Source organism: Thunnus maccoyii, chromosome 5 (genome assembly GCF_910596095.1).
Source record: "Thunnus maccoyii chromosome 5, fThuMac1.1, whole genome shotgun sequence".
Lineage (NCBI taxonomy): Eukaryota > Metazoa > Chordata > Actinopteri > Scombriformes > Scombridae > Thunnus > Thunnus maccoyii.
In genome coordinates, this window is record NC_056537.1 from 9,088,513 (window position 1) to 9,104,464 (window position 15,952).

The window sequence follows — 15,952 nt, forward strand, 5'->3', positions numbered from 1 at the left end:
GAGAGACAGCTAGCCAGGCTCAGTCAAAGGTAACAAAATTCATCTACAAGCAGCTATAAAGCTCACTAATTAACACGTTATATCTCGTTTAATTCGTACAAAAACCGAAGTGTAACAGTTGCGGTTTTACGGGGTTATGTGCCGAACTTTTTCTTGACCAGGACATTTCTCTGCTGGTTGCCGGGCAACAAGATAGAGCGCGTTAATTTGTCGGCCGTTAGTAGGTGGACTATCTGGAAAGAGCCAGGCTAGCAGTTTCCCCCCGTTTCCAGTCTTAATGCTAAGCTAAGCTAAACTAACTGTCTGCTGGCTGTAGCTTGATATTAAAGAACAGGTTTAAAGTTTTTCAAGTCTTTCTTAAAACAACAGTCAGGTGTCCATATAAACACTGAAAGAGGTTTTCCTCGCTGTAATCATTCCTCCTGTTCATACTGGCTACTAAAAGATCCCCTTCAAATGTGATTTCAGTGTAAGTGATGGGGGCCAAAATCCAAAGTGTGCCCACACAGTCATTTTGTGCAAAATGCAGTTAAAAGTTTCTCTGTAGCTTATTTAGGCTTCAGCAGTCTGAGTTAGTCATATCAAGTGGATATCTGCCACATTTACAGTCTTTTTAGTCTTTGTGTTTCCCCATTAAGCTGCGGTGGAAGTATACTCCCACCACAAAAAGAGGAACTTTTGCACTTCATATTAGTTTCAGTTAAACTTTTAAATACATTTTTGCATCACTTACATTGTAAGTGCATTATGAAGTGATCTTCTAATGGTCAGTATGAACAGGAGGAATGATTACAGAAAGAAAACCCTATTTCAATGTTCATTTGGTCACCTGAATATTGTTTTAAGACAGATTTGAAAAACTGTGAACCCGGACAGTTAATCTTCTCTTCTAACCCTCAACCAGAAAGTAGATAAGCTACTTTCCCAAAATGACAAACTTTTCTTTAAAAGCAAGATGATGTAACATTTGAGAAAAGTAACACATTCTTCCTGTTACAAATTAGCAGTAAAACACACTCTTGCTCAATTCAAAACAATAATTACAATTATCCTGTAATTGTAATACGTTACATGGGCTTGCACGCTGAATGATGCTGAACACTGCTGGCTGTGTGTTGTGGAAAAAGATCAAAATCACAAGTGTAACTATAGCCAGCAACATTATAATAACTACCTTTTTACTTCAGCACCACTTAAGTTGACAAAGAAAACATTTTAAATGTATATTTTGCACTTTGATAATATTTTGTTATACTTTGGATACAAATAGTAATTATATTTCAAATAGTTATTATTTCAAATCAAACCTTTAGAGGCATCTGCTGCTTTGTGCATGGGTGTTAATTCATTTTTTTTATGTTGAAAAGCTTTTTATAATTTACTGTTAAGGTGATGTTGACGACTGTCAGTTTTAGTAGGAGCCATGTTCATGCAGGAAGCTCAGTGATACAAGTAACGTCAGAAAGAGGAATTTCACCTGATTCCAAATGATTGTGTACACGTTAGGAGGCAACTGTACTTTTTGCATAAAGGGAACTTGATTAAAATGTTTAATTAAAGAAATATTAACAGAATTAACAATTTTTTGACCTCAATAACAAATATGGGTACCTGACATCAATTTCAATTCTGAATTTTTTTAAATTCATATTTTACTTGACTTGAATGTTGGGAAAAAAGGCTATACAGTCGCACCCTGAAAATACAATATGCTATGCTAAAGTACCGTAGCACCATCTTAGCCTCTCTAGGCAGGACTGTTTTTGAGTTAAACGATGACAAAAGCAGAGAGGGTTCATGTCTTCTGGCTCACCTACTTTTGAATGATGAAACAAATGTCCCCTCACTACTCCGCAGTTCTTGTTTCCAGCAATAAAAGACAAAAACTGATGTACTAATGTCTTCTCGGACACCCCGGGCTTGTTTTGAGTCTCTTGTGAGAACAAACTTTGCTGTTGGAAACGCAGGAACAGCTGAGTGTATTGATGGAAAAGCAACCAAACTGCTTCAAACTGTCTCATGACTCCATCAAATCCAGCTCAAACTGACAAAGCACCAGCCTTTCTGTCGCTTCAAATGAGCCGCTTTTTCGTCAATGTTGAACACAAACTGGTGAAATGACGAGGGCTGCCCTTCATGAACCTAATGCACATTCAGTAGGTTTGGGACCCAGCTGCTGGCTGTTTCAGAGCAAAGTCCGAGCGACATATCTAAGGAGCCCTCCGTGCTGGAAAAAGATAACGTCCATCTCGGTGTCAAACAGTGCAGTGACGGAGAAGGACTTTCCTTGGCTGGTCTGAAAGAGAACACAGAAACAAATCCCTTATGACACTGTTCTCCAAAACTACAAAGAATTATCACCCAAATCACCTGTTCTGCCAAAGCTTTATAGCCTCTTTTAGGGCACTGTTTTGGTTTCACAGCACATTTAACGTGTAATTCAGTTTAAGTGTTCTAGTCGCTCCTGTTTCCAGTAGCATGCAGATGATTTCCGCAATAAAGCTCTGATAAACCAACTGTACACTACCTGTTCAGCACCAATCAGCAGACAGTAGAAGTTAATGATTAGCTGGTAAAGAAACTGGAACATCTAGAGACTAAAGAATCAGATACTTTTCTCAGGAGTTGATAGAAACTATAACCGGGCTAAAAGGTGAATAGTCGATTTATATTCTAATGGGATGATAATGTTGCTCTGTGTCTGGTCAGTATGTAGTAAGTAAGCAACTGTTGCTGCACACATGTTACCCACAATGGCTTTCTAAGTGAAATAATATCTAAAAGGAAGTGTTTTTTCTGCCCCCTAGTGGCCAAAAGTCTAACAATGCAGCTTTAATTTAGCTAAATATTGGATATTAAGGATTGTTGAGGACTTTAAATTATTTGAATTGAGGGGGGGGGGGGGGTGCTTTCCAAGGTTTTCTAATAAAACAACAAGACAGGTTTCAGCCAGTTTGAACACATCCGAGCTGTGTGTAACAGTCATCACAGCTGTTCATTGATTACTGCCTACCTTGACAGTGAGCTGCTGCCTCGGACTCAGGCTGCTGGGCGTGGTGATGGTGAACCTCTCCTTCCCGTTGAGCTCCAGCGAGTCAGCGGTCTGGCCGGGCAGGAACTGAAGCGGCATGATGCCCATGCCCACCAGCTGGGTCTTGTGCAGCTTCTCAAAGCTCTCAGCGATGACTGCACGTACCCCCTGTCGACCGTCGAGGTGCATGGAAAGACAATTATTTTGAGGACAAAGGAAATCTGATGAGCAGAAAGTTTATGGCTAAACTAATCTAATGTACTATGTTAACCAAGGAAAATGACAGTTGTTGACTGGTTAGTGTGTACTGTAGTTTACCAGCAGGTATGGTCCTTTGGCTACCCAGTCTCTGGAGTTTCCAGAGCCGTAGTCTTTGCCTGCCAGGATGATGAGGGGAATGCCGTCTCTCTGATAGCGTTCAGCTGCCTCAAAGACATCCAGCTGATCAGACAGACAGGAAGAGGACATGTTATTTGCAGCAGGTTTGACATGGTAACAATAACAAACCAGCTAGTCTGGTTCAAACCTGTAGCAACTGACTATTGCTAGACAGACACGGACGCTTCAGCTCAAAGGTCCCAAGTCTGACCACTCTAACAGCCAGCTTGTTCAGGATTTCTGTTTGTATTGGCTGTTACGTAAAAAAAACTCAGAAAACAACACAGAATCTATGCCAATGGTGTCTCTGACTGATGCACTTCAAGGTTAGTGGTCTGATGAAGTTTCCACTTACTGTCTGGCCTGAAGGAATGTGCAAAGTCTTAGGGCCTGTTTTGCCGATGAATCTATTTTGGAGCTTGATGCTGGCGAACGTGCCTCTGGTCATGACTGCGTCGTTCCCCCTGCGAGCGCCGTACGAGTTAAACTCCCTTGGCGTCAGGCTGTGGGAAAATATTCAAAGTAAAATGTAAATACATTTGAATTTGTTCAGTGATAAACAACAGCACAGTGTCCAGTAACACCACAAAGCTGTGATGAATATGTATCATTTTTTGTTCATAAGGATACTGCAGTTTTATCTTTGGTGTGTGTCACCTTCACCATGGTTACGGATGTTCTCATCTATTGCAAGATTAGCTAAGACAATTGGTTCTGTTTACCTTCTATGACAATTTAGTGTCTCTTCATTGCTTATTTGTTGATTGTTGAATTGTGCATTGTCATAATTTTGGTTTACAAAAGGTTGATTTAATTTAGTTATCATTTTGTTTTTGTTACAGAGAAATGGTCCTCAATTAATAATTTATATATACTTCTCATGAACAAAATGAACAACTGCTTATTCATATTTTAGACCCAATTTGTATTGGCATTATCTTCTCAAACCTCACAACAAATGTTACATCAGTACTTTAGGAGAGGCTGTTGCCAAGTAATGAGAAGACTTCCAGCTAAAAGTATTGAGCAAGATGTGCTCAGCACATATAAACAAAACGCATGTCAGGAGATTATTCAAACATCTGCGGTGACCTACTCATTAAAGGAGTGAAACAAACTTGTGACTAGCATTCCACAGTGGTGGAAAACCCCAAATTTCAACATCTTCCACATCTGTAAATAGGAACTCCAAACGAAGTACAATGAGCACTAATGAAGTTAGTGAAAACTGGTCTTCCTGGCGTCTGAGTAGGGAAACTGACCGTTTGCTCAGCAGGTATTTGGCAGCGGCGCTGACCCTGGCAATGCTCCCCGCCGGTGAGATGTGATCTGTAGTCACTTTGTCTCCGAGGAACAGTAAGGCATGAGCGTTCTCTATCGACTGAGGAGGTGGAACATCTTTACTCTGAGAAAGAAGAAAAGCAGAGGCAGAGAAGGCGTTTATAATATAAACTGCTGATGTCTTTATTGTTTCACTGACAACAGCAGTTAAATCAGGAGATCTGTCTTTGTCCACATGCATGAGGACTTACTAATTTGCTGAAGAAAGATGGTGAGCGGATGTACGTGGACTTGTGATCCCAGGGGAAAACTACAGAATCTGGATAGTCAATGTTGTTCCAAAATGAGTTCCCTTTCTGGAAGAGAGCACAGTGGGAGGAAGAACCATTTATAATCACTTGACTTGAGTGAAACAGATGGTAGACATGAAAAAATAAAAGAAAGGGTAAGAAAGGAGAAGGAAGTTAGTGAAGATCATCTCCTCACCTCCATCCTTCCCCTGAGATCCTTAAAGACGGAGGAGATGACTGTCTCCTCTTCAGTCTGTTGGACCTCTTCCCTGGACGGCCAGATATCACGAAGGTAGAGCTCCTTCCCTTCTGATGTCACACCTGCTCAAGCAAACGGGAAGCCCAAAGTTAACACGAAGAATATCAAACAATGAAACACGGCTCTTTCTTTCAACATCTGTTCAGTCTGCGTTGCATTTTCAAGAGCAAAGTTTTCAAAATTAGTTGTCTAAGTAATGGGATTTTTGACTTCTTAACACATTCAGATGTAAAAACACTGACATCTTTAATGAAATGAGCTGACAAGAGACGTAATACAAGTTTTATACAGAGAAGAAATAAAGAAGATTAAACAAAAACAGGATCAACTTCTTATACACAGTATTTAATTCAAAACCTTATCACTACCAGGTAAAATAGTTTAAACCTCATAATCCAATTGCTCATTTTTTCACCTATTCCACAGCTGACACACATCTGCACACAACAGTGAATCACTAAATGATCATTCGCTGTCATCAGCTAAACTCCTCGAATCCCCTGATGAACCTCAGGTTTCAGAGGAGCAGCTTTAAAGAGCCGCTGATGTGTGTTTTCCTCACCTAAAGGATCTTTCTCAAAGTCGATTCCCACAGTGCCCGCAATAGCATACGCCACCACCAGAGGAGGGGAGGCCAGGTAGTTGGCACGCACGCAGTCACATAGGCGACCTTCGAAGTGCCTGTTGCCAGACAACACACCGCAGGCCACCAGATCCCCCTTAAATAAAAGTATATGATCAGAAATTCACTGTGAGAGGTGCAAAAATGTATTTAACATTTTACAAAGATGGCTGAATGTATTATGAAAATCTTACCTGTTTGATTGCATCTACGACAGCTTCTGGTAAAGGTGCCGTGTTCCCTACACAGGTGGCACAGCCGTAACCTATCACCTCAAACCTGTTCGGTGTAAAAGAACTAAATTAGTCAAACTTCTTTTGTGTCTGTGTGTGACATCCAATCCCTGTGTATGACGCAGGATCATTAACACATATCCAGCTGTGTTTTACTTTTTCAGACATAAATATTATCACAAGTAAGTCCTTAATCACTGCTGATGACACAACACCCTGCTCTGCATCTGTAGCCGCAAACACCCCCCTATTAAAACATGGAACTGTATTCATAAGAAAAGCTCAGGCAATGATTACATTCAAAAACTCATGTTCAAAGTATAGCTGTAAAGATTAGTTAATGAATCGATTTTGATAATCGATTCATCAAAGAAAAAATGTCAAAATTCTGTTTTTCCAGCTTCTCAAATTAATATTTCTGGTCAATATTTTCTGGTTTATTTGGTCTTCTATGATAATAAACTAAATATCTTTGGGTTGTGGACTGCTGGTCGAGACAAAGAAGACATTTGAGGATGTCATCTTGGGTTTTGGTAAACAGTGATCAACATTTTTCACTATTTTCAAACATTTTATAGACCAGACAGCGAATTAATTTATCGAGAAAAAAGTTCTAGAGATTAATCGGTAATGAAGATAATGTTAAGTTACAGCCCCAGTTCAAAGACTTTTTGAGTATCTACAGTAGGATAACAATAAATCTATATTAAACTCTAGTAATCTGATAGTTATTATAGAAATGCGTAGCCCTTTCATACCAAAGTCGAGCAGTGTTACACCCACAGTTAACAGTTAAGTGTAGCTTGCACCCATTCAGAACTTCAAATACAGGTTCATCTCAGGTCATTGCCTTGGAGTTACAGGAGTATTTGTGTGTGTTTGTGCGTCACTGTGTACACAAGCGTACCCTAGCTGGTTAAAGTAAGGCAGGACTCCACTCGTATTGAGGTAGTGAGTGACCATTCCACTTCCAGGAGCCAGGCTGGTCCGAATGTAAGGCTTGACAACAAGCCCCGCCTCCACAGCCTTTTTGGCCAGTAGACCTGCAACAAGGCGACAAACATAGTTACGTTCTATGATCTATCTACTATCATAAAGAAGAAGTGTTGAACATTCGGTGTCTTGTGCAATAAAAAAAAACACATGTCAAGATACATGAACTAGAATCTGGTCCTGCCACATCACAAAAAACCAACTACATAATATAAGCTATGTTGCCCCTACAGTCAAGTTTGATCTTCAGGAGTTTATGAAGACTTGTGTGACATGTTTTTCTGAAACAGAGGAAATAAATGCATGACGAGTGAAAACAAGTTCAAAGTGTCTTCTGACGTCTTTGCTGCAGAAATGGAATATGTCAAGCTGCCAAATACCACTGTCACAGATATTAATGAGTTCAAGACAAACAGGCAGTCTCATAAAAGCAAACCACCGGGGAAAATCATTTCGACCACTTCCAAGAGCCTGGCAGGAGAGTGTGTGCCTGGTAAACTTTGAAATACAACGTGTATTAATACTTAAACCATACAGTGTTTAGCTGCTTGTGCTTATCACATAATTGTTAGCTAATGTTAGCTAGCCGGTTAGCTGTTAATGTTTATGTTAATATTACACATATATTTGATGTAGTGCAAGAAATCTTGAGCTACTGTTGATGCCCAGCGTGATGATGGAGACACTGGGAAACAAACTGCATGTAGTTTTAAATGAGGAAATTGACGACTTTCTTTTAAGGGCACAACGGCCAGTTCAGAACAGGGCATGCCAAACTGGCCGTGTGGGTAGTTAATTTTAGAAGGGGCATTACGGCCACACTCCAGGGCATCCATGGCACTGGACGTTTGACCGTGGAATAATTCCTGCCCTGCATTCACAAACTTGTTAAGCTTACAGCCAAGAATATTTATCTACAGATGGGATTCAGAAATATTTTTAGAGGAAGTCTGATCATAATTTGGGGTTATTGAGTTCTCTGCTCTGCCCAGTGACTCAGTCCTTTACCTGCAGTCAGCATGACAGACGGGTTGCAGTTGTTGGTGCAACTGATCACGGCAGCAATGACCACCGAGCCGTGGGCCAGCTGGTACTCCTGACCACAGTGCAGGAAAGGAACCCGAGTCTCCTGCTTCTCCTTAGAGATATGGAAGCCTTTGAAGCTCACCTAAGATTAGACCAAAGAGAAAAAGGAGTTAATTAACACATGTTATTACATAACACTCAACTATCAGATAACAAAGAGATGTTAATAATAACCTTGAACGTCACTATTAATCTGACGCTGACCTAAATCACACTTATTAGTCTGAGGACTGGCAGAGTGAAGAAGTAGATGTTAATATGAAAGTTTTAAGGTGTGTTTTTTGTGCGTTACCTTCTCATCGAGACAACACTGGAAATCTTCTTTCATGTTGCTGACTGCCACTCTGTCCTGAGGCCTCTTCGGTCCGCTCACTTGTGGCACCATGGAGCTCAGGTTGATTTCAATCACCTGCACAAAAACAAATATGATGATTATGTTAAATCTTCAAGATTCTTCAAAAAATCTAATCGGGAGTGTCGATTCACCATCTCTTCTACCTTCTTAATTAAGGAAAAATGTCTAAATAACTTAAACACACTTATCATAAATAAATATTCATCTAAATCTATTGTAGATTGCAGCTTTGAGTCCACAGAGACACTGCTGAAGAGAAGACACGTTACCTCAGAGTACTGGGGGTCTTCTGAAGTGTCTTCATAGCTTCGGAAAAGTTTTACAGCCTTCATGTAAGACTCCAGTAATTCAAGTTTTTCCTGGGTAAAGTCTGGAAGGAAAATTATGACACGTTAGTACTTGGATGCCAAATAATGCTGTGAGACAACAGTAACAATTATAACTACTATTTCTGAACAGAGGAACATATGGTAGCAAAACCCCAGTGAGTTCAGGGTGAAAATGTAAGCTGCTCAGTAAGAAATACATCCAAAAAAAAACCCTTAATGGACTGGATAATTCACTGTACCATTTTGCAACTGTGAAGCAAAAACTCTTAATTAACAGTGGCGCTGACTCACTTGTCTTTTTAAAGTGCTTAAGTGCGATGTGGTCGACGGGGAAGAAGCTGACAGTTGCGTTGTACTCGGGGCACATGTTGGCGATGGTGGTTCGGTCAGGAGCTGACAGCTGGGACACACCGGGTCCAAAAAACTCTACAAACTTTCCAGCGATCCCAGCTTGCCGCAAGTGCTGGAAAATCACATACGACATACATTAGTACACAGTAATAGTATTTTCTGTAAATACATTTTAATACCACATGTATAGATGTTAGTTTCACATTAGATTCTTGTAGTTTGCGATGAATCCTTATCAAGTTACTTTTTATTTGTTCTGATGATGGTGATGTGTATATTCTGTCTCCCGCAAGTTCACATGTAAAGAAACTAGTTCCTAATAAGGCATGCAGGAGAGCAGAGCAGTGTTACCTTGGTGATGCCGAGGACGATGTCTATGGAGGTGGCCAGAGGGTTGATGGAGCCCACAAGTTTACAGCCCACCACCTGAGGAAGAGTCAGAGACACTGGCTGGCCCAGCATCACGGCTTCTGACTCAATTCCCCCAACACCTGGTGGAGAAGGCAAAAAAAAAAAAAAATCTTAAATAAATCTTTAAATAACAGATATGTTTGTGCTGCAGAGTGAAGGAAACTGTCATAACTTGCATAAATAACCAGTTCTGGCTGGTTTGTGTAGTTCTGGTAGAGTGAGTTCTGTTCTCTGTTTTTGCTTTTTTCCCCTTCCTATCCCTATTTATCTCTCGTCACACCTCGTACGAATAACTATGAAGTTTGAAAATTATTTACCCCAGCCCAGGATGCCCAGGCCGTTGATCATGGTGGTGTGTGAATCGGTTCCCACCACACTGTCGGGGTAGATGTAACCTTCGCTGAGCTGGATCACTCTAGACAGATACTCCAGATTCACCTGGTGGACTGCGCCAACATCCGGGGGAACGACGTTCACATTCTTGAATGCTTTTGAACACCACTGTTTGATAGACAGACAGGAAAATAGCAAGTTAGAAACAAAATAACTGTTTGGTCTATTAAAAAGGTACAAATACAGTTTTGTATTGTTCTTTAAAGACAGATGCAAAGTTACTTGACTTTTCACTGAGAGCTACAGAATATTTTTTTGGTTGGTTCTCAGTTGTAACAACATCTGGCAGATTGAATAATAAAAACTAGTTCCCACTGCTATAAAAGTGTGAAATACATTATGTGTATTAAACACTGCATTAAAGACTGAAATTTCCCCTTTTCCCACACATCATTAGACATTTATCTCCCTTCCATTATCTGATATGATGTAATAAAAACAGAAGTGCTCTCTCTTGTACCTTAAAGAACTGAAGCCTCTCTTTGTTTCTGATCAGCTCCATTTCCTGATTCTTCAGAGCTGTTTCATGTCTGCAGAAAAAAGAACAAATCGACAGTAAACATGCCGAAAAGGAACTTTGTGTGTCAATCAGTAAAAATATGTCAAGTCATTTGACTTGTTTGTGGCCTCTTTTGAAAGGGATGAAATAAAGAAGTGATTTGTGTCATTGGTTTCGAAGTGATTCATCAAATTTTAATGCATCTTTGACGAACAAAAAAATCTGAAATTTCAAAAAGCTGTATCATTGAATCATTTAGTCAGAATATAATTAGTGATATCTGCAACACTGTACAGCACAAACTTTTAATTAACAAACAAAATGTCAGAAATGCAAAACTGCCTGCATTCCATAAAGTTTGAGAATTAATGTACTTGTTTCACTACTATGTGGATTAAATCACATCCATACATCAACAGCCCTGCCTTCTTCAAAACGTACTCAGAGACAGGCTGCAGGTGGAAAGGGCAGAGGAGAGGTGTGTTCTCTATCTGCTGGACAGAGGCTGGAGGTCGACCCGGGGACGCTGGAGGGTCGTTGCAGGCAGCTTTACTACAGGAGCTCCGCTGGCCTCCGCAGTGCGAGCCTCCTCTGAGTTGAGGAGGCCTGGAGGGTGTCGGGCGGGAAGAGCCGTCCCCTCCACCGGGGTTCGGAGTATTCTGTATGGCACTGTGGACCAAAATGAAATGTTAAAAAAAAAAGGTTATATTGCAAAATGAATCAAGTAGGTCAGTGTTATTGCTGAACTAAAGACGGACAAAATATGTGACTACTGCTATGTTGTCAATACATGTCAGGAAAATATAACTACAAACATACCATTTGCTGTAATCAATTTGTAGTGAGTGGTCTACAATGAGGTCTGTGGGGCATTTAGGGTTGACCAGGTCGGGGTCCACGCCATGTTTGGCCACAGCGTCCCTCATGGCTGCCAGATCCACCATGGCAGGAATACCACTGTCAAAGCAACACACAAGAGGAAAAATGATTCAATCTAACCTTCCTTCAGGAACTTGTCAAACCTAAAGCTGATTTTGATTTGCATGTCTTGAAATAATCATGACATGTTTATTTTAAAAGAGCACGAAGAAAGATCCTGCTAACACGAAGACACAGATCACGGAAGAAACTGACTGATGTTGCTTGTCAGAAATGTTTTATAACATTGGAGGACCGGTGTTGACATAAAAACGCTGTGAAACTCACGTGAAGTCCTGCAAAAGGACTCGTGCTGGAGAGAACGGCACCTCGGCTTTATCCTGCTGCTGCTGCCAATCCATAATGTTCTGGACGTGTTCCTCTTTTGTGTAAAAGCCATCGCATTTACGTATTGCTGCCTCCAGTAAGACACGGATGGACAAAGGCAGCTTATCTACACAAAGCAAACAAAAAAAAAAAAAAAAAAGGAGGAGGCGGCATTTAATTTCCCACAGTAAACAGCGTGTTATTAAATTTAATTGTTCATCAACTGTTTGCTGTCCTTGTTACATGACTGTCAAGGCAACACGCTGACAGATTTATACCGTACAATGTCCAACTACTTAAAACACTATAACTTGCAGATCAGAGTAAAATAAGTGGTACATGATAAAGATCTAAAAAGATCTTAGGTCACAAGGACTTGACTCACCATATCTTGGATCATTTAATTTCTGTGGATTGAAGAACTTGATCTTGCCATCTGATAGTGTGTCGATTAGATGGCTATATGGGTGCTCTGCCAAGGGGAAACAAACATTTATCAATATACAGCTACAATTCCAGCCTGTGTGTTACAACTCAAGGAAATTTCCAGATGTCATCACCTCAAATCTGTTTGTTTTTTTACTCTGTGAGGGTTAAAAAAAATTCAGCCCAGTCATATAAACAAATAGCAAACTATCTTTCTAACATTTACAGATGGGGATTTCCTCGAAACAAGGAAGTTCAGGCAGGGACAAGCCTCTCTAATAAGCTGGCAGGAGGCTTACATTTCTCTGTATTGTTTGTGCAAATAGTGCATCCATACAATTGGCTTATTACATACCATGTGGTATTAGTGTTTATTAGTAGCTGAGCAGGTGGTTTCCAGAACAGCGAAAATTTGAAGTGTAGTGTGAATACGTTTCTTGTAAAATATAAAAATGATTGTCGCAGAATGAAAGCGCAGAGAAAAGAGAGATGAAAAACATCGCTCGGGTCTCATTTCTTCCTTTGTGGTCTTTAAGTATTAAGTACCCAGCCAGGATGTGGTTACCTGAACCATAAAGGTTTTTCAAAAAAGATTGTTGCAGCTCTGCAGAATATATTTTGGTTGTGAGACTGTGTGCATTGTCTGAGATTTTTACTTCAAGACAGTACACACTCAAAAGACACTAGGTTTGGGCTACAAGATGAATGCTGGTTAATTCAGGTTGTGGCTGTTAAATGTAGATTCAATTACTCTGAGAGACTTTGGGTAAAAAAAAAAATATATAAGCAAGTGCTGATCCTCTTTGGACAATGTAAGTCTTGGCATGACTGACCGATCTCTCAACAGGACATCAGGCTGTAACTTTGGCTCTCGAGTTACTGGATTTAAAAGCAACACTCTTGTATTTATAATGAAACTGACACTGCGTAGAAGACGCTGGACTAAACCAAATATATATCATATATTAGCTTTAAAATAAAGCATGCACTGTTGTTTTGGTTTCCCAAATCTTAAAACTGAATAAATACAAAAAGGGAAGAAGGTGCGAAGGTGAAAATCAGGGCTCTCAACATGAAAACATGAAACTGGTTTAGCCTAATTCCTAAAAATCTGATAGTTAACCAACATGAATGACAGGCAGAGGGTTTCATATCTTCTTCATCTGCAGTATTTCCTTTAAACACTTTCAACAGTGGCGGGGCACTGCAGCAAGGAGGAGGCAGCAAATAAACAAAATACTGTTATTCAGCTCTATATATCAAAGCAGACATAAACCAGCTTTGAAACAAAGCTTTTCATCACAGTTAAGCACCGATATATGAACAGTGTTCCTGCTGTTGTCTAAACTGCAACATATTCAGGAGCATAATGAGCACAAGAAGACAGATTAAAAGCTTGTGCTACATTCATTTGGCACAATTAACATTCAAAGCAAACACTCTCATGCCTTCAACCTTGTCAAATGCTACATTTCACATTTCCTGGAGAATTTTTGTCAAATAATTCACAGGAACCTTGCAGATCACTCCCATGTTTCCTCATGTTTTAAATAACAACAACCCAACCTCACAGTGTCCTGCATTACTGAGAGGCTAGTCAGTGAGTAGAATTACCTACTTTAAATAACTGTATGAAAAAATTAAAAAACATTATCAAATGCAAAGCAAGCCGAATAGAAAATATTTAATGCCACATATATATCATTTTAAATTAGTGAAACAAAAATGCACTAGTGAAATCCTAAATAGATCATTCTTTATCAAAACCTGTTTTCACTAATAAAGCAGCTAAAAATCGGTTATTACTAATGGGAAAATTATTACAAAACTGACTCAATACTACACAGCATTTGAGTGTTTGATTTGCCAAACAATGTATTTGTGATGGTGGCGTATAATGTCACTTTCGACAGATAACGAGGCTTTGAAGGCAAAAGCAATCATTGTCTTATTGTTCACTGTCCCTACGATTAATATAGCCAACTGTGAAGTCACACTTTGTAATAACATGCTGATTTGGTGCGAAATTCATTAGTGGTGATGACACATAACATTAAATCATCTCTTCATTCGCCTTGGTGACAGAATATGGAAGACAGCTACAAAGCTAGCTAAGGCTCAAGTTGCTAACACTGGTCCTTATCATTAAGCACATTCGCTAACTAGCTACTTATCGCGCTACCAGCTGCATGTCTTGAGGAGATAAGCAACAACAAGGTAATTAAACACAAAATATAAGCTTAGTCGGTTGGAGTATGGTTAGAGTTAGGACTTTCAGAGTCTGGTTTGCGGCATTAGCTAATTTCAAAGCACTTGCTTCAGTTGGAGTAACCAAGCTAGCTGATGTTAGCTTTTATATGTCTAACTGTCTGACGGTAGACTTTTATGTAACGCTAACTAAAAGCAAACAACAGATATTTTCAGGGAAAGGACGTCTTTTTTCAATCGATAGCTGCTCTTAAGGATGAAAGGCTGACTGGATGACGGCGTGCAAGGTATGGTTAGCACAAGACACCTCTTTACCTTTGACTGGGGAAGTGAGCGCCATGATGACTTCTGAAATCAACACGACCCGTTCTCACGATCACAGTGGCGAGCGACACCGAGTCGGCCAATCGGGGCGCGAAGATCTGGAGCCACGCCCACTCGCAGCAACCACATAACAACATGAGAATTAAAGCATTAAAAACGGCAACATTGTAGCAGTTTTATCGTTAATGGACGTCCTAAACTGAATGACGGTTAATCTTGCATGAAATGATTGAAGCGTTCTAGAACTCAAGCCTTGCTTAGCGACCATTTTTGTCATTTTGCTCAGTGACGACACTACCACTGCTACTAACAATAATGATGAGCGTAAAAGTTAAATTTCACAGTCGCATCACACAGTTATCACCAGTTTGCTTAGTTGTCATCACCTGACCGCAATTCCAGACTATCAGGTATATGTTGGGTAATAATGGGAAAAAATAAAAGTTCATTCACAAATATTTTTCTGAAAGATTACCAATGTTTTATCATTTCTTTCATGATTTTACACATTTTATAAACTCTCTAAAGTGTCATATCAAGAAGAGTATATGCACAATTAGTTATTATAACTACATTTTTGAAACCCTGTTTTTCCATTTACTGTATTTTAATTTCTGTATTTTTAATTGTCCTCTCTATTTTGTATTTCCTTTCAGACTTTATTGTAATTTCCATTTACAGTGTTTAACACTTGGATTGTGATGAAATTGAAGTTTGTTTTGGTTGATATTTTAAAAAAATAATTAAAAAAAAAAAAGATATATGAGGGGGAGATCATAACCACATCTGTGGTTACAATGGAGCAAACTCCATCTGCTGATGAAGACAATGAGATGAAAAAAAAAGCTTTTATGTAGATATTTCATATTTTATATTTATAATAACTTATTTTCATTGTCTGTATTGATTGATATATTAAATGCAAATATATTAATTATGATTAAAACAATGATACTGGCATTGTATGACGATAAGTAAACAATTAGCCTATTTTTTTAAGTAAAGTATGTAAAAACACAAAATCAATCATAAGGCTATGCATGAAGGCACTTACCTTTGGAAATCATCTTGCTTTGCACAAAGGATATGATCACTTATGTTTCTGGACACTCTATTTAATATAGACCAGTTAGGTACCTATGATTTTTTTTCTCTCTTTATTAACAGAACATTACTACATACAACATATGTGCATATAAAACTGATCATACCAGGGATATAACCACAGAGAGTATAAA

The 15,952-nt window shown here is 39.4% G+C and overlaps 1 protein-coding gene across 1 annotated transcript; it reads right to left on the reverse strand.

Annotated features, from left to right (window-relative positions):
• Positions 1–1,536: 1,536 nt before the first annotated feature.
• Positions 1,537–15,016, reverse strand: ireb2 (iron-responsive element binding protein 2). Its single transcript, XM_042411325.1, has 22 exons — positions 14,706–15,016; positions 12,142–12,228; positions 11,718–11,883; positions 11,331–11,468; positions 10,953–11,180; positions 10,473–10,542; positions 9,937–10,120; positions 9,560–9,699; positions 9,149–9,320; positions 8,798–8,898; positions 8,466–8,582; positions 8,096–8,255; positions 7,002–7,137; positions 6,056–6,140; positions 5,802–5,958; positions 5,177–5,301; positions 4,942–5,046; positions 4,672–4,814; positions 3,765–3,912; positions 3,350–3,472; positions 3,014–3,199; positions 1,537–2,296 (listed from the first exon to the last, which is right to left on the reverse strand). Exons 1-22 carry the CDS (start codon positions 14,728–14,730, stop codon positions 2,186–2,188), a joined length of 2,907 nt encoding a protein of 968 aa, XP_042267259.1. The 5' UTR covers positions 14,731–15,016; the 3' UTR covers positions 1,537–2,185.
• Positions 15,017–15,952: the final 936 nt, after the last annotated feature.